The sequence below is a fragment of the Helianthus annuus genome, chromosome 14 (assembly GCF_002127325.2).
Source record: "Helianthus annuus cultivar XRQ/B chromosome 14, HanXRQr2.0-SUNRISE, whole genome shotgun sequence".
Classification (NCBI taxonomy): Eukaryota; Viridiplantae; Streptophyta; class Magnoliopsida; order Asterales; family Asteraceae; genus Helianthus; species Helianthus annuus.
In genome coordinates this window covers 29,604,485-29,628,918 of record NC_035446.2, presented here as the reverse complement: position 1 = coordinate 29,628,918, position 24,434 = coordinate 29,604,485, and the positions used below count along the sequence as shown (strand labels likewise).

The following is a 24,434-nucleotide window of genomic DNA, read 5'->3' as shown; positions in this document are numbered from 1 at the left end:
AATACTAATAATAAACATCATTTCATGCATTTTATCATACATCACAAAGCACAACAAAATTAACCATAAAAATACTAACCGGTTGGTGATGTGTGTGTGTGTGCCGATCCAAAGTCCAAATCCGAGAGTTTCTTGTGTCAACCGAGTGGATCCGAGAGTCTTGGAGATGTGTTTGTGTGCTAGAGTTCTAGTGGGAGAGAAGATAGAAGTGTGTGTGTGTTCTAATGTTCAACAAATGGCAAAAACTAACTAAGGTATGGTATATATAGTCAAGTTCCAAATGTGTGCACCCTTAGTGGGTTTCGAGTGGGGGTTCACGGCCTAAAGGCCCAACCGGCCAAAGGTTCTCGGCCCAATTCCAAAACCGATTACTAGTCACTCGAGACCTCTTGGTCTCGAGTCGGGTTCTTTGTTGTTTCGTGTCGGGTTCTCGGTTCACATATAGCACGTACACAAATATATACAATACACACGTAACAAAGCACTTATCACATAAAAAGGTTCACGTTATCATTTTAACTAGTCACATAACGTACAAGCAAGTTACAACGAAAGGTTCTAGATTTCGAGTTGTCACAACTGGTAATGCAATAACCCAAATCTTCTGATGATATCGACCCGCAAATCCCAGCCAACACATCGGCTGCAACGGTTTCCTGCTCGTTACAATAGATAGTAAAATCATTCGACCGTTCATTCACATTAGCAACCATTGCTGAAGCAGCACCGAGCATGTCGAGAGAAGTGGCCCCCGTTTCCCGATTTGGTCTTTTCCCATGAGTCACCAAATACGTACTGTTAGTATTAACATCACACGACTTCCCTTTCGCAAAATTTTGAATTCTTCTTTATTTTTTTGGAAACTCTCAGACTTGTGATTCTTGTAATAGAACTCAACACATTCAGCAACTGTTTTGTGTTGAAAAAAAGATGCAATCTTTTTGAAGTTTTTGCCAAACAAAGCATAATTATCTAATAACATTTGTCTATCTTCTTCGGTCCATAGATTAACAACGGCCCTTTGCTTTTCAACATCAATAGGGTCCTCCACTAATCCATTATCCGAAATAAACCTAGAGCCCATTCGTTCCCTCTTGTCTAATATAAACGTCGGCATCTTCTGTATGTTCCTGTAGGTCTTGACACGTGAATCTAAAAGCATCTTGTTCACATACTCAACTACCTCTTTCGTTGGAACCAGACGCAAACATCCACCTACATATAAAGTAAAATTTTAGAACTTGCAAAACTTAATATTATAATAACCTGAAATTGGTATATCCGTATATCAATCATTTCTTACCAGGAGTAGATGAACGAGAATGGTTAGATATACGGTGCTTTTGAGAATCGATATATCCCAAGCGAGAGATCGATTCAAACTTCTTCTGCGACTTTGCACCGGATCTTACGGAGAGCAAGCGGAGAGATTCCTTCCAGGAATACTGAAATGCTTTAAACTTAAGAGTGATGGCCCGTTCTTTGAACTTTAAGAAACGCTTCCTCATAGAGATTCTTTTCTTAATCAGTGAATCATCAGTAGACGTAGATCTCACTAAATTAGTACACAAATTTGTTTTTGGTAATAACTTACTAAGCTCATCGGATGATCTACTTGCTATAACTTTGTTTGTGGCCAATATAGAATCATATAACTTACCATCTCTACCTAAATATACAGCACTACCAACCGAAACTGTACTTAATCAGTGAATCATCGGTAGACATAGATCTCACTATATTAGTACACGAATTTGTTTTTGGTAATAACTTACTAAGCTCATCGGATGATCTACTTGCTATAACTTTGTTTGTGGCCAATATCGAATCATATAACTTACCATCTCTACCTAAATATACAGCACTACCAACCAAAACTGTACAAATACTGCCTGTTGAGACCTGACTACCATCCCTGCAATTGTGTCTTTATGCTAGAGTATGCTATATGTAAAATTGAATTACTTACAGCAGCCATCGTCCTGTCATTGCAACTTGTTTCGATTCCAGAACAACCCAATAATCTTTCAAAACGAGATTCGAATCAAGGGCAAATCATAAATTGAAATCATAGCATAAACATCTGAATTGGATTCGAAAACTAAAACCTTCAGATGCCGTAGGTTCAACTCCAACACGAGATGAATCAGGCGAAGCCATGTGTAGCCGAAATCAGTATCCCAACGCCGTAATCAGTATCCCAATCGAATCCCCTGTAAGATCGCCGCCATGAAACTCACCGCCGTAGTTCTCCGTCGCCGATTAAGCAAAATCTCCAGCGAAACCCTAGATTTTGAATGACGATGGTGAACAGGTGATGAAATAAGAGGAGAGCAAGGGCTGAAATAAGAGGAGAGCGTGTTTTTTTGATTAAATGTCACTTAATTACAAATTTGCCATGTGTTCACATTGGTTCTCGCGGTTCTCGCAATAAGAGGTGGTTCTCGCATGATCTTCTCCCTATATATATATATATATATATATATAGGGAAGGATGTATAGAAAACCCACTTTAATTTAGAAAACCCGGGAAACTCAAAGCTCCCGATGTTTTTTTTTTTTTGAAAAAATTTATACATGTTATATACATGTTTTTAAGGGTTTTGGGCAAAAAAAATCAAAAAAAACGCCGAGTAGATATTTTTAAAAAAAAATAAACAAGTTTTGGTGTAACACGTGTTACATTCATCTGACATATTTGTAACACGTGTTACACCAAAACTTGTTTAGTTTTTTTAAAAATATCTACTCGGCGTTTTTTTGATTTTTTTTGCCCAAAACCCTTAAAAACATGTATATAACATGTGTATATTTTTTTTAAAAAAAAAATTCGGGAGGTTAGAGTTTCCCAAGTTTTCTAAATAAAAGTGGGTTTTCTATAGATAGTTACATTTTATATATATATATATATATATATATATATATATATATATAGGGTAGGGATCAAGAGTGAACAATGTTAATTTTGTGAACAAAAATGAACAGATCCTAGCCATTGGATGAGGAGATCTTGATTTTAGGATTTAAATGATTTTTTAATTAATAAAAACAAAAAACTGATTTACAATAACTGCATAAGGGCACAATCGTAATTAATTGTTCTCAAAATCCATTGAAACCCACGTTCTAATAATCAGTTTACCCAGAAGATGAATACACTGCATCTTCTTCTATCTCCCTGTTTCAACAGCGATTTCTTCAATCTTTCAATGGCGATTTCTGCAAGCATTATATCAAGGTATCGTTGAATAGTGTATTATTCTTGAAATCGTTGTGTATACTACTTGTTTATACACACGAATCCCCTTTCTTCAAAATCTAGGGTTTATTTTGGTATGTCTAATAAGTCGTTTGGTAGAGTATTCTTTCCGATTTGGTAGTGTATTATTCTTATTTATATAGATTGTAATCCGATTGTAGTTGCTGGGCGAATGTATTGTATGGTTCTGCCCTTATGTCTCGAAATCGTTCAACTATTAAGCTAGGGCTTAGTTTACTGTGTATAATGAACCGATTAGATGCGTATTTGTTCAAACTACATCATGTAACATTCTGATATGTTGTGTATTTTTGTCGATTTTTAAATCCTGATCGAATGTATACGTATACCCTCTTCATGTGTGTACATCGGTATTGCGAAATCCGTTCTGTTTAAAATTTGGATTTACTTTGTTGTGTATGAAGAAAGAAGTATATGTGTATTTGTACTGATTACATAGTGTATCATCCTGATCTTTTGTGTATTTCTGCCAGTATTTTAAAAACTTGTAGTTTGTTTTTTTTGCTCAACCGATTTCTTTGTGTATTAAAAAAAATGTTTTGTTCTGAGCTTTTTAAATAATACACATGTGTAAGTGATGAAATACACATGTGTATAAATAATACAAATGTTCTGTATTGAGATTTCATTGTGATATATGTTAATTTAACAGTTACTATACACATGTGTAAGCGACGAAATACACATGTGTATAAAATTTGGGAAAATTGATATGTACATATTTTTAAATGTTGTAAATGCATTGTTTTTTTTTTCACCAAGTTCAATTGTGTGCAGAAAGATGTAATTGTAAAATACCTGAAGCGTGTTCGTCATCCATGATGCTATGAGATTGAAGCTCGCGAACCTGTTCGTTTGGAGATTGGTTGGGCAACGATAGGAAAGTATGAAGACTACGGAATATACGCGATGCGACACATGATGGGAATCATTGAAGATCGCTGGGACATTTTGAGCTGATGTTCTTTGAAATGGTTTAACCTGTTAGCTTAACTACTATAGTAATACACATGTGTAAGTGCTATGAATACACATGTGCATACATGTTGTGGAGACTGTTGGGTACATAGGATAAGTGTTGGTGACGAAGTACACATATTTTGAATTTGGTTTACATGAACTATACGATCTATCGATTTAATTGGTGTGAAAAAATGGATTTCAACTTAAGGTTGTTCAAAATCATGTAAACTGGTGGCTTAATTTTTATGCTGGTGTTAAAACAATAACTTTGCTTTTGTTTCGCTCGTTTTGCTCAATAGACTCGTTACTATGCTTAGTTTCGCTTGGTGTTAATCATGTTATGTTGTAACGCCCACTTTTTCACATTCAAAAATAATAGTAACCACATACTAATTTTTAACAAAAATTGGGCATGACCCGTTCGTACTATATACAATTCCCTGCTTTTAGCAATCACCATTCAAACTAAATTCTATGACACGTTTCAAAAGACATATAAGTTGTAACCATACAAGATTCCATCAAAAGTGTTTTGTCCGAACTACCAAAAATAAGATTTAAAAATCCTAATTTACTTACGAAACATCTTAGACATAAACTTAACATTTACATTATGAAAGTGTTTTGACCCATTTACAAAGACGACTAAACCGGAAGCGCATAAAGGGCGATGTGGTGTGTTCGATCCAAGCTCGCCATTATCAAGAGTGAGATTCACCTACATCCATAACACAAACTTACAAGTTAGTTTGGTTAAAAACATATTACTAATACAATTTGCTTTTCTTCATTATTTGACCCGTTACGGGGTCATTATATTTTTACATCTTTTCATTCAAATTTCTCATATGACAACTCCGTTTAATGGATATAGCACCATCTTAGTTTCCATCATCATAAATCATTTTATTTTGTCCGACCCGTTCTCACGGATCATATCTATTCTTACTTTTCAATTTTCCTTGCTTCACTAGTTCGACTTATAAAAAGTCATCGCTAGTTGTCTCAACTTCATAACATATTCATCTTACTTGACTCGTAGTTACATCACCATGAACACCTCATTCTCATACTTTAGACCCATTTATACGGGTCGTCAATAGACTTTTCCCTTTTTCTACTAACAAATCGCATTAAGACATTTTACTATAAATTTCCACATAAAACATCGAACAATTATTTACAAGAGAACTAACACAAAATCTACATTCTACATGAGCGAAGTTCATATGAACTTACCGGAGTCGTGCGCTCCTATTGCCTTTGCTTGGTTTGATTCCCCTCCTTTCCTCGACCTTGATGTTGGAGATACTTAAGTGATCGACATTCCTAGTTCATGCATTCGATTAGCCTTCAATTTCCCTTTCAATTTGATGGATTCTATGTTGTTAGGGTTTGGTTCTTCCTAGCTCCCTCCTTCTCTCGATCGTACATAACCCAGAACCAAGCACTGACCTTTTTTTTATTAAACTTCATTCCACATTTACACATTCAGCCCTTTGTCTTTAAAGTGTGTTCATTTTGTTATTTCCCATACTAACTTGGTCACTCCCCTTTTGGTTAACTTAGTTACATAACTATATTTTAAACTTACCGTTATTTTCTTACGGTACTAACCCATACTTACCGTTTTCTATTACTTAAACATCACGAACATATTATTATAATATAACATATGAGATTTGGGGTGTTACAAGTCTACCCCCCTTAAAGAAGGTTTCGTCCCCGAAACCTGGATACATACATTCTGACGAATTTATCTGTATCCCTTCGCAATTACATACCTCGAACCTCGATAACATGCTTTCTTTCGATCATCCCTCGTGATGAATCGGTCATTACTACTCTAAACTTGTCTAATACATTTGGTAATTCAATCTTATATGAATCAAAGCTATCCTATTACATTATTTCATGATTATCGTTCAACTGTTCAAGCTGATTTCTCAAAACTTATCTGTCAGATTATTCATTCCCGCATACCTCTAACATCTACTCAGGGGAAATAATTATCATAATATTCATACTTGTTCAATCCTATTCATTCATTTAAAATCACAAATCAAACATCATTCAATAGTTTCTAACTATTCAGCTTCTAAATACTCCCCATACTTCTAGGGCCAATATCAAGCAAAATTTCTTTCATGTCAATTGCTTGATAGTTCTTTTCATACTTTTCTTGCGACACCTACGTGTGATCTCTACCCGAGACCAATATTTCTTTCATTGATGATTTATCATATCTACATGGTTAACCGCAATTTAATGCATTCATTTATACTTGCCGGGTGTATACCAACTTGCTCTAACTTCTCTACCGACTACCCCTTGATTACAAGGGCCAACATAAGGCTTTAATCACGCTATCAATATAATCGAGTAATCAATATTTACATTTGTGTATCTCATATTACACTCGAAGTGTCATACGCAACTATACTTGTCATCACATTCCATAGCCGTCGTACATACGTCATTCCTTCTAGCAATTGTAATGCTAAGGCAATTACCTAACAAGCTCTCACATACACTTAAGTCGTTCCAAAAGATTTGCTAATGCATCCTAATTATAATCTCCATATAAGACACGTATGTACAGACTTATGTACATACTCACTCCTACTCATGATTACTTACAAGTTTCAGCTATTGAAATGTAATTAAAACTATACATACTGGCCCACATACTTAATTCATTTCCCCGCATACTCACTTAAACACCCCATTCTTACTCACGCTTCATAAACGTTTTTTTTTTTTTTTTTTTTTGTAACTTTCAGGTACGTTTCGAATCTTAAAAAAAAATGAGTTCCATACTCACCCATAACTTATTAAGCCATTTGGTAGGGCTGAAGTACATTATAGATGCTTATCGGGGCTTGGGATGGGTTCACGAGGTCCGAAATCAAAGAAAAATGCAGGAATGCATAACTTTACATTTTGTACTTGATCTCCACCGTAAGCTACGGTGGTGCCCATATCAGCTTTCCATTTTAATACCAAAACTCTCATAACTCGTTCGTTTTGCATCCGTTTCACTTGAAATTTGTTTCTAATTGTCTATAAAACATTTCCCTACATAAGTGACTAAAGATCCTTAACCCGGGTCTTTATTCTTTACGAATTCCATTATCGTTACATTACCTTTGCGCATTTATTCGACCCGTTTTATTTCAATAACTTACCTTCGTCTTAGAATTCTACCTTCGTCTAACAAGGTCAATACTTATCTTAATACCCTCATTCATTACACAACCTTACATGATTTCTCCACATTCATAAACATGAAAATTCTATATACATACTAAGAAGTGAATCAGAATCATTTACCTTTAGCGTCCATGTTCATTCATTCATTTTTTTTCCTCGTTGTTACCTCTTGACTCGTTAGCCATCCATGCTTGAGTAAATCGTCAAGATTTCCATCCTTACATATCATTACACTCATTACACGGTTAGCATATGTCGGCATACACACAAAAAAAATCATTTTTCTTTTTCATTCATACATTACTTGACTTTAGTTAGTCAATTGCAACATATATAAAACATATACTAATAACCGCTTCATTCCAAATCTACATAACCTAATGATCATCATTCACAACACATCAATCATCTAATACATAGCACATTAACTTTCTATTTCAACATATGTGTCTAAGAGTCAATGCATGATGATCACACATTGTTGACTTTAAAAGTCAACTGCCCTATCCATGTACTTTCGAATTATGTACATAAATCCATCTTAAAACGGTAGACCATATTAATAACATTGTATGCATTTCATACTCATACTACATGACATATACATCTACATGGTCACCTAGTTATATCTACATATCCACACACGATTCGTTCCGTCTACACTAGCATTCTCCTACTTAAGACCAACATCATTTGAGTTTACTCTCTTTCGTCCGTCATTTACGTTAAGCATTTTCTACATTCATTACTTCATATACTTTCCATGTCATCTCAAGTTACATTCATGCATTCATACTCATATTTCAGTAACTTTCATTTCACTTGTACATCATCATCAACATCAGTCACGATAGGCTATATCAGCCATGCCTTTCGTTCATAAGTGAATAGAATCACTCATCCTTCTTACTTACTTCCTCGCACTATCCGCTACTCGGAACATATTTTGTTAACAATTTCTTCGTTTTCATCAGCCATCTACTATATCATTCGAGATCATTATTAAAATTTATTCTTTGGTCATGTTCACTTCATTCTAGCATTTTAAATTTTTATACTTTCCTTTCTTTTCTTTCATGCTAGGTGTCAACGGTCCTTTATAACCACACCACATACCTCTCATCATAGGGTTGATAAACTCAACTAGAACTTCATTCACAACCTTCCAATCATATACGTTCTTAGTTCGAAACATTTCGACATGACCCGGTTGACATTTAGAGGATCCTAATTATCATAGGTTGCATTTTCGGAAACTTAACGAAACTATTGGATTTGCCTTAAGAAATATTCTACAACATAGTTTAGGAAATATGTTACTATGCCTAACTTATTTCAATGACTTTCATTCTCTTACTTATCACGCATTCGTTAATTTCATACACTTTTCACTTTCATTATATGTTACTTCATGCCATCATGCTTACGTCTCATTGACCTTTGTCCTTTTAATTATGGTTATCATTCTTTTATTTCATAATTCCGGGTGTTATTAGCCTCTTAGTGACCATAACGCATTCCTTTCATCATCCTTGATGTTAACGGCTATTCCGTGCCCACACCGCATACCATTCATCATTCTCGGTGTTAGCGGTCACTTCGTGACCACACCGTATACCATTCATCATTCTTGGTGTTAACGGTCACTTCGTGACCACACCACATACCTTTCGTTATAGGGTATCATCTTTACCATTATCATTGGCAATATCATTATCATCATCATCAACGTGATTAATTGCTAAGATATGCATACTTTCTTAAAGTTCATTCTTACATCCATGTACTATACTTTTCCCATCAATTTATAATCATACATCAACTAATTCGACGACCCTTTTTTTCTATCATACACTACTCCCTAGAAGTTTATTACGATCTTTAGATGCGTTTTACGGCATTCGGAAGTCCGGGATACATCACACAAGTCAACCAAGAAAAATCAGAAAAACGAACCCAGGGAGTGGCGTCGGTGACGGCCCTCCCTGGCGTCGGCGACGCAAAGCCAAAAGTGGCGTCGGTTACAAAACGCGTAGGCAGTGGGTATGGGCGTCGGACCTTCTGGTTCATTTAAGGGGGCGTCGGCGACGGGCAGAATGGGCGTCGGCGACGGGTTGCCGACTGCCCAAAACGCTGCTGAATATATATATATTTTTACCCATTTCGACCCGTTCCCGAGTACCATAACACCCGAACTTTCCCGGGGCTTCCAGAATTACCATTTCCAGGCATTACCCATAGCAAAACTCCACATCCCTTCCCTTAACCATTTCCGATAAAATGAAACTTAGAAATCATAATACTAAATTCGTACCTTAACCGCGTCTTGGAGCGAACACACACCATATCTTGAGCTTTCGGTTTGAGTCCGAGCACCCTATCCCGTGCCCGAATCCCTCAAACCACGGCTCTGATACCAACTTGTAACGCCCACTTTTTCACATTCAAAAATAATAGTAACCACATACTAATTTTTAACAAAAATTGGGCATGACCCGTTCGTACTATATACAATTCCCTGCTTTTAGCAATCACCATTCAAACTAAATTCTATGACACGTTTCAAAAGACATATAAGTTGTAACCATACAAGATTCCATCAAAAGTGTTTTGTCCGAACTACCAAAAATAAGATTTAAAAATCCTAATTTACTTACGAAACATCTTAGACATAAACTTAACATTTACATTATGAAAGTGTTTTGACCCATTTACAAAGACGACTAAACCGGAAGCGCATAAAGGGCGATGTGGTGTGTTCGATCCAAGCTCGCCATTATCAAGAGTGAGATTCACCTACATCCATAACACAAACTTACAAGTTAGTTTGGTTAAAAACATATTACTAATACAATTTGCTTTTCTTCATTATTTGACCCGTTACGGGGTCATTATATTTTTACATCTTTTCATTCAAATTTCTCATATGACAACTCCGTTTAATGGATATAGCACCATCTTAGTTTCCATCATCATAAATCATTTTATTTTGTCCGACCCGTTCTCACGGATCATATCTATTCTTACTTTTCAATTTTCCTTGCTTCACTAGTTCGACTTATAAAAAGTCATCGCTAGTTGTCTCAACTTCATAACATATTCATCTTACTTGACTCGTAGTTACATCACCATGAACACCTCATTCTCATACTTTAGACCCATTTATACGGGTCGTCAATAGACTTTTCCCTTTTTCTACTAACAAATCGCATTAAGACATTTTACTATAAATTTCCACATAAAACATCGAACAATTATTTACAAGAGAACTAACACAAAATCTACATTCTACATGAGCGAAGTTCATATGAACTTACCGGAGTCGTGCGCTCCTATTGCCTTTGCTTGGTTTGATTCCCCTCCTTTCCTCGACCTTGATGTTGGAGATACTTAAGTGATCGACATTCCTAGTTCATGCATTCGATTAGCCTTCAATTTCCCTTTCAATTTGATGGATTCTATGTTGTTAGGGTTTGGTTCTTCCTAGCTCCCTCCTTCTCTCGATCGTACATAACCCAGAACCAAGCACTGACCTTTTTTTTATTAAACTTCATTCCACATTTACACATTCAGCCCTTTGTCTTTAAAGTGTGTTCATTTTGTTATTTCCCATACTAACTTGGTCACTCCCCTTTTGGTTAACTTAGTTACATAACTATATTTTAAACTTACCGTTATTTTCTTACGGTACTAACCCATACTTACCGTTTTCTATTACTTAAACATCACGAACATATTATTATAATATAACATATGAGATTTGGGGTGTTACATATGTGGACCTATCATGTATGGGATAACGTTTACCGTCGCCTTAATGTTCGTTTTCTGTGTATATAGTTGTTGGTTGTATGGTCGCGCAGATGTGCATTCTTGAAATTACAAGATAGTACAGCTTGTTCAAAGACTGATTAATTCGTACACATGTGCAACCCAAAATATTCTAATTACTGATAGTAATAGAAAAACCAAATACACATGAGTTACGGTAGAAAATAATAACCTACTGAACTAATAATCGACGAAAATATATATGGTTTGTCAATTGTCATGGAGTATCGAATTGCAAATTTTTATTCATATAATTTCAATTGGGTCTCAGTTAGTTTTAAAAAAGCTTTTTGTAGTGATGAGCGCTTTATCAATATCCCACCCCGACCGGGGTAACGAATCGAACTGACCCGATAACCGAACATCTTGTAGATTATTACCCGAAATAATACCCAACATAAAAGGGTCGGTTCCGACCCATTTTACACTCGATTTCGGTTACGTATTGGTTACTACCCGAACCTAAATCTAATTGAAATCTTCAACTCCAGTAAAGGGTGTTTTGAATATGTGAAGCTAGTCAAGCTAACATATGATTAACTGTTTTGGCCTGTCTAGGTCTATTTACTATGCATACAGCTTTGTTTGTTGTAGCTTAACAATAGCCGATTGTAATATTTTGAGGTCTTTATAATAAGGTTTCAAATAAAATAATCCCGTTAACGGATTCTATAATCCAATTAATCATAAAAAAGATTTAAATTAAGCAGCAAGCAAATTGAATAGCATCGTCAAATGTATTATTCATTAGCGCAAACACATCTTAGTTTCAGTTACACACAATTCCTCGGAACAGACGTACACAGTAGCTTTAATACTGAAAATGCAATCACTAGTATTGTGGATGCTATTTCATGACATTTGCAGCAATGAATCCATTTCAGTTATCACTTCTAGGAGGTTTAGTGGACACAAAAGATGCCTGCAATAGAAAGTTCAATAAAATCTTCTTTAGATGTTTAGATTTAAATTATTAAAGTTCGTTGACTAACCAAGTTCTATGAAGTTTACCGTGTCAGTAGGTGCTGGGGTCCACTCGTTGGTAGCGGGGTTCCCCTTGCAAGAAGCATGATGTTCAAATTCAGATTCCGGGACTAAGTTGAAGCCATTTGTGTTATCTACTTTGATGAACCCTGTTCCTGTCTGGCAGATCAACAAGCACAATATGGTAAGCTTGGTTATTTAACGTATCAACCCGTCATATTTGGTAGATGTGGCGAAATGGGTGAGTTGGGTGACAGGTCAAGGTGGGCATTTTCTGGATCACTTGAAACGGGTCAGGTTAAAAAGAAACTCTTAGACCAGTTTTTCTAAACACTTAGCGTGTCAACTGTAAAATATTATTACAAAATTTATATCATTTCAGTAATAATCCAGTTATTTGTGAACAAAAGATTTAGGAGGTTTTATGCATTAAAAGTTTTAGTTTGATGTCGTTCAATCTATTCAACCCATTTGACCCGTTTTCGTTTAAGCTCTATTTTTACCATTTTGCTTGTTATCTTTGTTACAACTGGAATCGATCGACTCATTCACTAAAGAAATGGGTCGATGGTCATCTCTAATATTTGGACCTGGACGCAATTGATATGTACATATTTTTAAGTGTTACAAATGCATTGGTTTTTTTTTTTCACCAAATTCAATTGTGTGCAAAAAGATGTAGTTGTAAAATACCTGAAGCGTGTTCGTCATCCATGATGCTATGAGATTGAAGCTCACGAACCTGTTCGTTTGGAGATTGATGTCGTTCAATCTATTCAACCCATTTGACCCATTTTCATTTAAGCTCTATTTTTACCATTTGACTTGTTATCTTCGTTACAACTGGAATCGATCGACTCATTCACTAAAGAAATGGGTCGATGGTCATCTCTAATATTTGGACCTGGTGCTCGTTCAGTGCTCTGAGGAATTAACAAATTGGTTGCAACATCAGGCTGACGGTTTGTATCTGTCACAAATTATACATCTTAATAATCATAAAAGCTAAACAAAACATAACACAGGTGTGTATTCGAAATCATGTTAATCCAAAAGCTATGCTTAGATTGCTGGGATAAATAATCAGATTTACGCGCGACACTAGATACAAACTTGTATACACGATTGTTTTAATATTATACCTTGCTGTTGTTGTCCTGTTCGTTCAGAGTTCTGATGAATTAACAAATTCGCAGAAACAACATGTTGATCGTTCGTTTGTGTCATAATTAGTAAATTTTTAGTGGAACAAATTCGCTGCTCAATTGCTTGTTGATGATTAGAAGAACCAAGTGAATGATGGTTGATGATCTGAAGAACGAACTGGAAGATATGGAGTATGGACACAATTTTTTTTTTGTTGATGGATTCAATTTGAATTTGATCGCCATATTGAAGTGTGGGTGGTTATGATCTGATAACTGCCAGAAAATAATTAAATAGATAATTATATATAAAACTATAAATGTTAAAAGACGATCCTACCCTTGTGTATTAGTTAAGAAGATCTATGGCCAGGATTTGTTCGTTTTGTTCATCAATTAGGAAGTGTTCACAAATGAACCTAAACCTATATATATATATATATATATATATATATATATATATATTTCTTATCTATCCGATCATCATATGATTTGACTACTTGTTTGCTACACCCTGATTATCTATTATTATAACTTCAAACTATATCACATCCAATTATCTACCTATAATAATCATATTCAAGTTAAATCCAAATAACATTTTTACATAGTTCTACAACCCACAAGATATCTGAACCTCAGCACCAGTCTTTTATTATGAATACGGGTGTCCATGACATAAAAATATATAAAATACCATTCTAACGCAATCACTTCTTTTTTGCAAAAAACAAGCCCCATCTTTGCTCTCCGGAGCCAGTCCTCACCAGCTTCGCCTTCCAACCTCCAACTATATCGTTGTAGTCCTCCTACAGATATCATGTTCAATAGAAACACGTTAAAATAGTCCCACTGTTAAAGAATGATTGCGTGTAAATTTACTAGTATACTAAAAGCAATGGTAAATGCACTCACTTCAGTAAAGTCATGGATGAATTCTTCATTTTCCTTTTCGGCCCTTTCCAGTTCCCGCCTAAGGACTTCTTTGAACTGAAAAAATAGACGGGTCAGACAAGTTGGGTAACGGGTCAAAATGGGTGATTTTTTACAGGTTGAAACATGTCCAGAAAAAAAAACTCATTACATTTTATTAATAATTAGCCTGGCATATATGATTGGTATATTATGTTAATAATGATTTAATCTTTTGAAAACAGTGACCAATGAGGTTTTATGAAAGAACCTGTTCTGTCCTATCCTCTGCTATCACCTCTCCAAAGCCTGCATCCCTAAGCATCTAAAGCATAAAAGTAAAAGAATCAATACACACAATACTTACAAATAAACTAACAAAAAAAGTTGACAAATAAATTTGATATACCTATTCCTCCTGTGCTCACAAACCCGGGTCCAAAAATGCGTTCGTAGCGAAAAATGCCGGTGTTTTTATACTGGACATTATCGAAGAATTGCTGGAAGTCCCTATCGTTCTCAGTATTCACCGCCTTCTGCCATATCCAGCAGATCTGCAAGGTGGCAATTTCGACCCGTTTACTTAATAATTGATCAGTTTTATTTATTTTTATTGTCAAACAGGCCAAAATGAAAAGGTCTCTTGAAAGGTGATGTAAATGCATACATCTCTTTTATGTCTTACAATTTTTTTAACGAAACGGGGAAAAGGTGATTTACCTGATTTTGATTTTTCTTGTTGCGTACATAAGCTCCAATGCATTTCGACCCGATTAGAGAAAGTTCATAGGTATTACCAGATGCATCCGACGTGTGACATTCCTTAAACACCTAAACAACCATACCCACGAAGAAAACCATCATTTACATATATGATTTCATTAGCATGATATTGGACCATTTTTTTAATGTTTCCAAATTAATCTAACCATATATTAGCACTACAAACAATTTCAAAGCATTAATTTGAGCTAACAAGTTTTCTTATTTACCCTATCAAACATTATTTAGATACTTTTGACAAATAATCAAACATTTCATTAGTATATGTGAAGTCAAATACCCAAATTTTCATAGTTTTAGGTCAAATGGTCAGTATGTATCCACCTTGGTGTAGAATCTAGGTTCGTGGTAGTGTGTTGGGTTGTGCTTTCGGTCTCCAGATTGATGAAAGCACGACTCTCAGAAAAAAATATATCCTCCCACCTTCACCCATTTCAAAAGTCTTTCAGCAATATATTCAACCTGTAACAAAAATAAAATAAAAAAGAAAACAATATTTAACCATTCAGTTGAAGAAATGCGATAAGTAAAGACAACGTAGCCCTTTCGTAAAAAAAAACATACACACTGCATGAAATTTTTTAAATTGTGTCATGACCCGATTTAGGGGTTGAGTTTAATTGATATTTATTCGTGTACATGAACCCTAACCTGTACAAACATAAAAAATAGTTAACCTGAACACAACCCGTTTAACCCATTTACATAAATGAGTCAAACAGGTTGTATTCAAGTTGTAAACGTGCTAAATGGGTTGAGCGGGTTGTAAATGTAGGTAAAAGGGTCAACCCAAAATGACCCGTTTAGAAAAAGGGATAGACGTGACAACCCAAAGCCTGATTAGTTTCATGTCGTGTCAGAAATTGCCACCCCTAACCCGAGACCAAAGTCAACAACTTTTATACATAAATACATGTACATAGCTACTACAAAGTCAAACCACTAAGCTTTATAGCCATGTATAAACTAACCTAAGCTTATATGGACACAAGAACTTCACTAAACATCAACAGAAATTTAAACTATATATAGAAGATATTAAAGAAAAAGATTCAAAACTCAAAAAAAAAAAAAAAAAAAAAAAAGGACTCGCCTCTTTATCAGAAAGATACATCAATAACCAGTTTGAGAAAATTAAATCCATTGATTCAGCTGGAAAGTTTAGGTCCGGTGAGATAACATCCGCACATTTAAATTCAACATTTTCATGGTGCCCATTGATGCTCTCATTCTGCAAGAATAATAAATCTAAAATGAAAAATATAACAATATAAACCACAGAATAAATATAACTTCCATGGTGAATAATGCACATCTTTTTGACCACACTTTGAATGAAATCAATGGCTGTTACTTTTCCCGCCTTTTTGGCTAGTTCACCGGTAAAACGACCAATACCAGATCCTAATTCAAGGACATTTTTCCCTTCATAGGGTGGAAGTAGTGACAGTACCTAACCAAAGAGTAGCCATAAGACATACGTATTAAAAGACCGAAGTCTTTGGATTTGTGTTTACTGTTTAGAGACCGATTCGGTCATTTTATATATTAATTCCTTAAATGATTAGAATTCCCCATACACATAAACATCTATTCATATGATCACTACAACTTCAAGTAATGCATACATACACGCTAATTTTTCATTTGAAAGAAGAATGCAACTCATATCCTTCAATCCTACATTATTGGTGGCAAAATGATAATAAAAAATAATAAAACTCATTTTCTGTAAGAACAGATTAGAACAAATATGCAAACAAACTGTCATTATCACTTAAATGTCAGAAAAAGCCCAATCATACACAAAAAATTGATACACTAGCATAGATAATATCGACTACAAACATAGCCAAATTATTGAACAATAAATTATATATAACACTACAAAATGTAACTTCGGTCACCACCCCTGCCGAAACCATCACGTCTCTCCAAAGCACCGTTTAATACAAATATATTTATCCTATAATGTATAAAAAGTAACAAAGAGACATCACTAACCAGTATGACGGTTCTGATTCTGAATAATCAAAACAAAGAGACATCAATAATTAAAACAAAGGGGCATCATCAAACATTACGACTCTCATGAATAATTTAAACGAATGCCAAAACAAAGAGACATCAATTACCAACATGGTTCTTATTCTCAAACTTGGCGGTTACTGATTTTGCCGTGTTCTCCGACCAGATAACCGCCGTAATCGCCGTGACTTTACATGCAATAAACAAACTAACGCGACTCCTCCCCGTCGTTTGCCTATAATAACCCCTACCAGTCTACCACACCAAAAATCTCCAGTCAACATCCTTCGACCGCAATGCAATTTGCCGCAGAACACCAACGTTAACGTTTTCGGTACCGGATTAGGCACTCATCTTCAAGTGTCACCGTTTAAACAAAAAGAGATGGCTGGTGATGGTTTTATCAATTGTATGATTTCACTTCATAACTTCATGGTTTGAAAAAAAAAATAATAAACCTGGGATAAAAAGAAGGGTTGAATGAGAGGGTAGAGACAAACTTTTAGAAATCGATAGAAAGGGATTCGAAATTTCACAATTTACGGTGTTAATTTAGGAAATGGTAGTCGGCATCACGATCAACTGGAAATTTGGAAAGGAAAGTTTATGACTATATAATATAAATATATATACGTATACATAGAGTGACGAGTATTTCGCCATTTACAACTTTTGATTCACTTGATACTTATCATTGACCATTATTTCACTCTAGGCTCTGCACAACTTCCTGGCAACCACAAAAAAGAAAGAAAAGAAAAACAAACAGATAGTAAAATGCAATAAAAGAATACTATTATGATTCAGTTTATAACTGAAACGAATTATTTAAATCAGAATGAAAGTGATGTATATGTTAGAAGAATACGATTGAAATTTTTAATCCACCACGTACCGGTGGAGAGGATAAAAGGATGTGTTTTTGTTGTTGGGTTGTGCCGAGTGGAGCGTTAATTTTCCGATTATATGGCCGGGATAATACGGTGTAGTTGGAAATAACCGCCGCAATTGTCGGATACGTAACTTATGTTTAGGAATAATATATGACGAGATAATTTAAATGCTTATTATGTTGCTTAATAATGTATAATTTTCTTAATAAGGGTGTAAGGGGTGCTCACCTAAGAGGTGAGTCCCCTCTCTTACGCCCAACCAATCCTCGTGTGCCACGTCAACTCCCAGGGCCGGCCCTGAGAATTCGTATACCCTGTTCGAGCTCGAAAAAATGTGCCCTTAGGTCTTAACGAAATCGGGTATTGGACTCACTAAAGGTATAAACCTAATGTCAAAGGGGTTAATAACTAATCTAAACCATAAGAATAGTTTTGTAAGAGGTCCTATGTTGGTGTTTGTATCGGTGTACCCTATTAAAAAAATATTTTACATATACATATCGTGTTTTTTTCATAAAAAAACGTGCCCCTCGAAATATCGGGCCCTGGCCGGTGGTCCTCCCTGCCCACCCCCAGGGCCGGCCTTGTCAACTCCCCTCTTAAACTCCCCTAACACCCTAAATTGATGGCGGCACTCCCCTCTTAGGTGAATTGGTTTATTTTATTTTATTTTTTTAAAAAAAAGAAAACATTTGATTGGTCCCCTCATCCCTCTCTCCTCCCCCTCTCTTCGGTAGCTCCCCATCGGTTTCCTCCCTCTCTCTACCTCACCGATATGTTGGCGGTGCCATCCCCTAAGCGGCAACCGGGGTCCCCGCATGGGTTTCGGTGGGTGCCCCGCCCACCCTAAGGTGTAAACTTATGTAAAATATATTGCAACTAAAACATTATTTTATAATAATAAAAATTTCTCTCTCTCACACACATCAAGAATATGTATGGTTTTGAGAAAGATATTAATATGTGATGTTACGGATGCATGCAATTTACAATTTGGTTGGATTTACTCATTTACAACACGGTTGGATTGCCATTAACAAGTGTCTACTTGACGTACACAAGTCGAGTCATTTCTAAGCTAATAGAATCAAGCCACTAAAATCACGGCTTTACAGGGGCGGACCCACATTGGTGCCATCGGGGTCCCCGGACCCCAATCTTTTAAAAAAAATAGTAGATTCGGTATATTAAATTGTATATGGACCCCATAAATACAATTAGGTGGACACCATAGAAATAAAAAGAAAGCTGGTGTAGTGGTAAATCTCCCTCTTTTCCACCAAGAGTTCATGGGTTCAATCCTTGATTAGCTCATTTTTCTTGTTTTTTTTTTAAATCTAGTTCAAAACTCACTTTAACTCGACCCGAACGAGGACTGACCCGAAAATGGACCCCATTGAAATAAAATCCTGGGTCCGCCACTGCGACTTTAGTTGAAGTCAATTCTATAACTAAAGTTCATTTGTAAGCAATACTCAAACCATACAATGAAGTGGGTAAATGTGCCTGTTTTAAATTTTCTTAACTTATGCACGTTATTTGTTTGTCCAGGTTTATTATCATTTTTTTTCTAACATAGAGTTATGTGGGTGAAAGTTATTACTAATAATCTGGTCAAAAGAGAAAGTTTATTGTTGATGCAAAAACATTCTACTTTTAATATTGCAATACAATCTAACTCATCTAGGAGCCTGTTTACATATTAGTAAGATTAAAGGTATTGAGTTTGACCGGCAAGTGTGCCAAAGTGCACGGTTAACAATTTCTGGAGCAGGTTAAAATAAAAAGAATGTTTTGAAATAAAATGCATTAGTATGGTATTGTAGTTTGGAGGTTAGGCAGAATGAAAGAATATTTTGCATAAACTTGAGTATTCGCATCTCATATAGTGAATCTAAAGATACTCATGATCAACGTCCCGTCACAACGCACGGGTCAGCGTCAACTCGTTAATAACAAAACCCCACATAAATAGTAAATTAGTAATATCAAAAGGATCTAATCTAATGAACCAATCAGTTAACATAACACACTAAAAATAATCCACTACCAGCATAACCAAATCATTGAAAAATAAGTTAATAACAAAAAAAAAAAAAAAAGAAAAAAGAAAGAAAGTTGACACACTACCAACAGAACCAAAATCATTGAAAAATAAACTAATAAAAAACAGAACATCAAATATATAATTAAATGATCTACAAGTACCTCCAAGATTCTTTAAAATAAATATATAAGGGAGCAGCTAAACAAAACCCCTTATTGATGTGATTTGATAGCATATGCACGTATAAGGCAGCAAATGTGACGGCATACACCCGTATATAAGTCGTATACGCATGTAGACCAGGGCTAAACGGCCTTATACCAGGTCTATACATCTGTATACCAGGCGTATAAGCCCGTTCACCAGGTCTATATGCCTCCATACTAGAGATGTCACAAAGGAAGAGGTGTACTGATGAGGAGCGGGTCCAAGAGCTGGGCAGATTCCTATTTGGACTATCTTGATAAAGGCACAAACTTTAAACGGGCGTAACTTGGGCTACGATTGAACATACGGGGCCCACAAGCAGGCGACAGAAAAACACGTGAATCATTGATTGAATTAGTTTACGCAGTTATTTCTTTGTTTAATTTAAGTATTCAAATTTCAGTTTGTAACTTTGAAAATCATAAGGGCACCTCTTGTAATCGTTTAAGCATTCAGTCAGAAATTTGTAACTTTTCTTTGAGTATTCTCTCTTTATTATTTACTTGCTTCCACTCTGTGTATAATAGGCAATCAGAGACACCAAGATCATAATTGATAACAAACAGAAACCAAACGACACAGAAACAGTAGCAACAAAAGGATTTAATGAACGAATCAATCAAAATGCATAATTGACTGTAATAATACCTCAGGCCTATCTTGTTTGTCAAGATGAGATGCCATAGAATCAAGCATCATGGCTTCAAGGGTGAGTTCCACAGAGTGTTCCATCCAGTAACTCTTCTGAATCTCACGTTCTTCACCTGCTGCTGCCTATAAGTTATTCATCATTTTAAAAACCAATTTGTGTAACAGACAGACTTATCGGAATCATTTAGTAACTACCATTCACAACAGCAGCCATTTGGGAGAGATTATTATGAGCCTTCTACTGCAAGGCGAGTTCTAGAGAATGATCTTGATCTGCTGTTGAGTGATCTTCCTTTCTGCTGCATACAAGTTGGATCAAATGCAAAGGGATTGATGATCTTGGTGGGTATTTATTTATGGGCACAAGTGAAGTGAAGTGAAGTGATATTGGCTTTTTTCTTAAAGTGTTTTCTTTATAGAGCGGCTTTGTAAAAATGTAATGGTAGGTGACCTCGATCTTGATGGCCAATATCAGTTATCAAAGGCCAAAAGAGAATCGAATCGCCATGTGATCCCTTTTTTGGAATATTCCTCTAATTTATTTACAAATTCTTGCACTTAATTTGAGGAGTTTTTACGATTTTGCTAGATTAATCCAAATGTTTCTTTTTTTGCTTATTAGAAGTTTTTTTTTTTTTTTTTTTTGAACGGCAACTTTCATTACAAAAACAAGCAGCTAGCAAGGAGCTAGAGCAAAACAACAAACGAACAAAAACATTACATAGCTACATTACACCACTCCTTCCACTCTAAATGCTTGTTCGATGAGCGATTTTTAATCCAAAGATACCCCAACGCCTTGATGTCTTCTTTGATTCTTGTAATGTTTACTATCTTATTCTTGAAAACATACTCATTCCGCGCCCGCCAAATACACCAGGCAGCAATGAGAACTATTGCTTGAATGCCCTTTCTTCTCTTTTTATCTATCTTCAAATGGCTATGAAGAGTTAAAAGATCCCGAACCGAAAATATATAAATGCTCGGAATGTTGCACCACTCACTAACGAATTACCAAATCACCATGGCTAAGAAGCATGATGAAAATAAGTGGTCACTATTCTCCTCCGCCTCCCCACAGATTCGACATGTAACCGATCCTACATTCATATTTCTTTTATTCAAAGCCATCAACGTGGGTATTTTATCCTTTTCCGCTTTCCACATAAACGTGTTTATTTTCTTCGGCACCCAATTGTTCCATTTCCACGTGAACGACGTCGTTCCCTGTTTAGCATCAAACATAACTTTCTTCATCGAAGCCACCGTATAATTGCCCGTATCATCCCCCATCCATTTCCAACTATCCGCTTTATTCACAATTTTCACCTTCTCCAAAATGCTTTTAAGAATCACCAGCTCGTCCTTTTCCTTCTGGTTGAAATTTAACCTCTTCCACCTCCATTTCCAGGTTGCATGTTGATTCACCATTTCATAACAATCCTCTACTCTCACTGCTTTTTCTTTTTCTAATACAAACAAGTCTGGACATATTAATCTCAAGGGCTTTTGAGAAGCCCAAGGATCAATCCGCAGACGAATATTATTTCCTTTCCCTACCACACCTCCAAACAAATTCCCCAGCATAATATTATCCTTTTTTTAAGCAACTATCCACATTAACAATTGCCTTCCATGTACCTGAACATGATGACGCCAACGACAAAAAAGAACATCCTCTCTTCGACTGGTGTATCGCTGTCACAACTTGCCTCCACAAAGCTTATGTTTCAGTTTTATAACGCCACCACCACTTGGTTAATAGCGCCACATTAGCGTCCCGTAACGGCGTCAAGCCAAGACCACCCGCTTTAACCGGACGCGTGATTTCAGTCCTTTTACCCAGCATGTCTTATGTTTATTTTTTGTGCTACCCCAATAAAATGCTCGTCTTTTCGTTTCAAGGATCTCAATAACTTTAGCCGGGGCTTTAAAGAGAGAAAAATAGTACGCTGGAATGGATTCCAACACGGCTTTCAGTAACGTTAGTCTCCCTCCTTCCGAAAGTAAGGTCTTTTTCCAAATTAACCGGTTTCCACTGAGATATTCGATTCATATTAGCACCCAAAATTAATCCAAGGTATGAGCATGGTAAGGCCCCATCTTTACACCCTATATCCCAAGCAAAATCTTTGACTTCTGCTGGAGAAACGCCGACTCCAAAAATAACAGATTTTCCATAATTTATAGCTAATCCAGAAGCTAAGTTAAAGCATCTAAGTAACCGATTCATGTTCAAAGCTGATAGGATGTAAAATTCCTTGCCATCTCATTATTATCAATACCATATAAATAGTACATTAACCGAATCGCCTAAACTAGGAGCAATATTCACAATAACAATATACAATCGTTTCCTAATATATACATATTCTATTACACCCCCGCAGTCGAAGCGTTGGGAGGCCGAATTCTTAGACTGGATCTGAAATCATCAAATAGGACACGAGGGAGGCCTTTGGTGAATATATCAGTGATCTGATGGCGAGAGGGCACATGAAGGACTCTAATGTGACCGCGTTGATCCTGTTCGCGAACAAAGTGTATATCCAGCTCTATATGCTTAGTTCGCTGATGCTGGACTAGATTACCTGAGAGATAGATAGCACTCACATTGTCACAGTAAACAAGAGTCGCACGAGACAACGGTTGATGCAATTCGAGGAGAAGATTCCGAAGCCAGCAAATATCTGCAACAACATTGGCGACACCCCGATACTCGGCTTCAGCACTTGAGCGAGAGATTGTAGATTGTCGTTTAGAGGACCAGGAGATTAGATTGTCACCCAAATACACACAGTACCCTGACGTGGACCGACGAGTGTCCGGGCATCCAGCCCAATCCGCATCCGTATAGGCTACCAAAGAAAGGTTTTGAGCCGGACCGAGATGAAGACCATAGTCGGAAGTCCCTTGGATGTATCGAATGATGCGCTTTAACGCGTTCCAATGGGCAACACGAGGAGAATGCATGTGCATGCACACTTGCTGAACCGCGTATGATATATCAGGCCGAGTGAATGTCAGATACTGTAGGGCCCCGGCTAAACTCCGATAGGCAGTAGGGTCATCATGTAAGGCACCGGAGTCTGCGGATAGTTTTGTCTGTGTGTCAACTGGAGTGGCGACTGGCTTACAAGAGTCCATAGAAGCACGATGAATAATATCCCGAACATAAGCCTCTTGAGAGAGAAATATGTGGTTGCCATCCCGTTTAACCTGAATACCCAAAAAATAAGACAGAGGCCCCAAATCCTTCATGGCAAATTCTCCAGATAGAGCAGACATAAGCTGATGTCGCAGTGCATCCGAGGAAGTAGTGAGAATGATATCGTCAACATATATAGGGCAGACATAAGTTGATGTCGCAGTGCATCAGAGAGTTGTCGGACTTACGTTGGTGGAATCCCTGAAGAGTGACAAAGTCAGTGAACCGCTGGTACCAAGCCCTAGGTGCCTGTTTGAGACAGTATAGGGATTTCTTTAGGCGACACACA

The 24,434-nt window shown here is 36.3% G+C and overlaps 2 protein-coding genes, 3 long non-coding RNA genes and 1 pseudogene across 5 annotated transcripts; all 6 read right to left on the bottom strand.

Moving 5' to 3' along the window:
• Positions 1-781: 781 nt before the first annotated feature.
• On the bottom strand, positions 782-2,160 carry LOC110905374 (nuclear receptor corepressor 1-like). The gene is made up of 4 exons (XM_022151172.2): positions 2,109-2,160; positions 1,776-1,850; positions 1,304-1,669; positions 782-1,215 (listed from the first exon to the last, which is right to left on the bottom strand). The coding sequence occupies exons 1-4, from the start codon at positions 2,158-2,160 to the stop codon at positions 782-784; spliced, it is 927 nt and encodes a 308-aa protein (XP_022006864.2).
• Positions 2,161-4,830: 2,670 nt separating this feature from the next.
• Positions 4,831-5,684, bottom strand: LOC110905375. The gene is made up of 2 exons (XR_002573061.2): positions 5,483-5,684; positions 4,831-4,961 (listed from the first exon to the last, which is right to left on the bottom strand). It is a non-coding gene; the product is annotated as an uncharacterized LOC110905375 (long non-coding RNA).
• Positions 5,685-9,927: 4,243 nt separating this feature from the next.
• Positions 9,928-10,975, bottom strand: LOC110905376. Its single transcript, XR_002573063.2, has 2 exons — positions 10,774-10,975; positions 9,928-10,252 (listed from the first exon to the last, which is right to left on the bottom strand). It is a non-coding gene; the product is annotated as an uncharacterized LOC110905376 (long non-coding RNA).
• Positions 10,976-11,983: 1,008 nt separating this feature from the next.
• On the bottom strand, positions 11,984-12,838 carry LOC110905377. The gene is made up of 2 exons (XR_002573064.2): positions 12,299-12,838; positions 11,984-12,209 (listed from the first exon to the last, which is right to left on the bottom strand). It is a non-coding gene; the product is annotated as an uncharacterized LOC110905377 (long non-coding RNA).
• Positions 12,839-12,970: 132 nt separating this feature from the next.
• LOC110906565 lies at positions 12,971-21,367 on the bottom strand (annotated as a pseudogene).
• Positions 21,368-23,313: 1,946 nt separating this feature from the next.
• Positions 23,314-24,225, bottom strand: LOC110906566 (uncharacterized mitochondrial protein AtMg00810-like). The gene has a single exon (XM_022151677.1). The coding sequence runs from the start codon at positions 24,223-24,225 to the stop codon at positions 23,314-23,316; it is 912 nt and encodes a 303-aa protein (XP_022007369.1).
• Between the last annotated feature and the right edge of the window lie 209 nt (positions 24,226-24,434).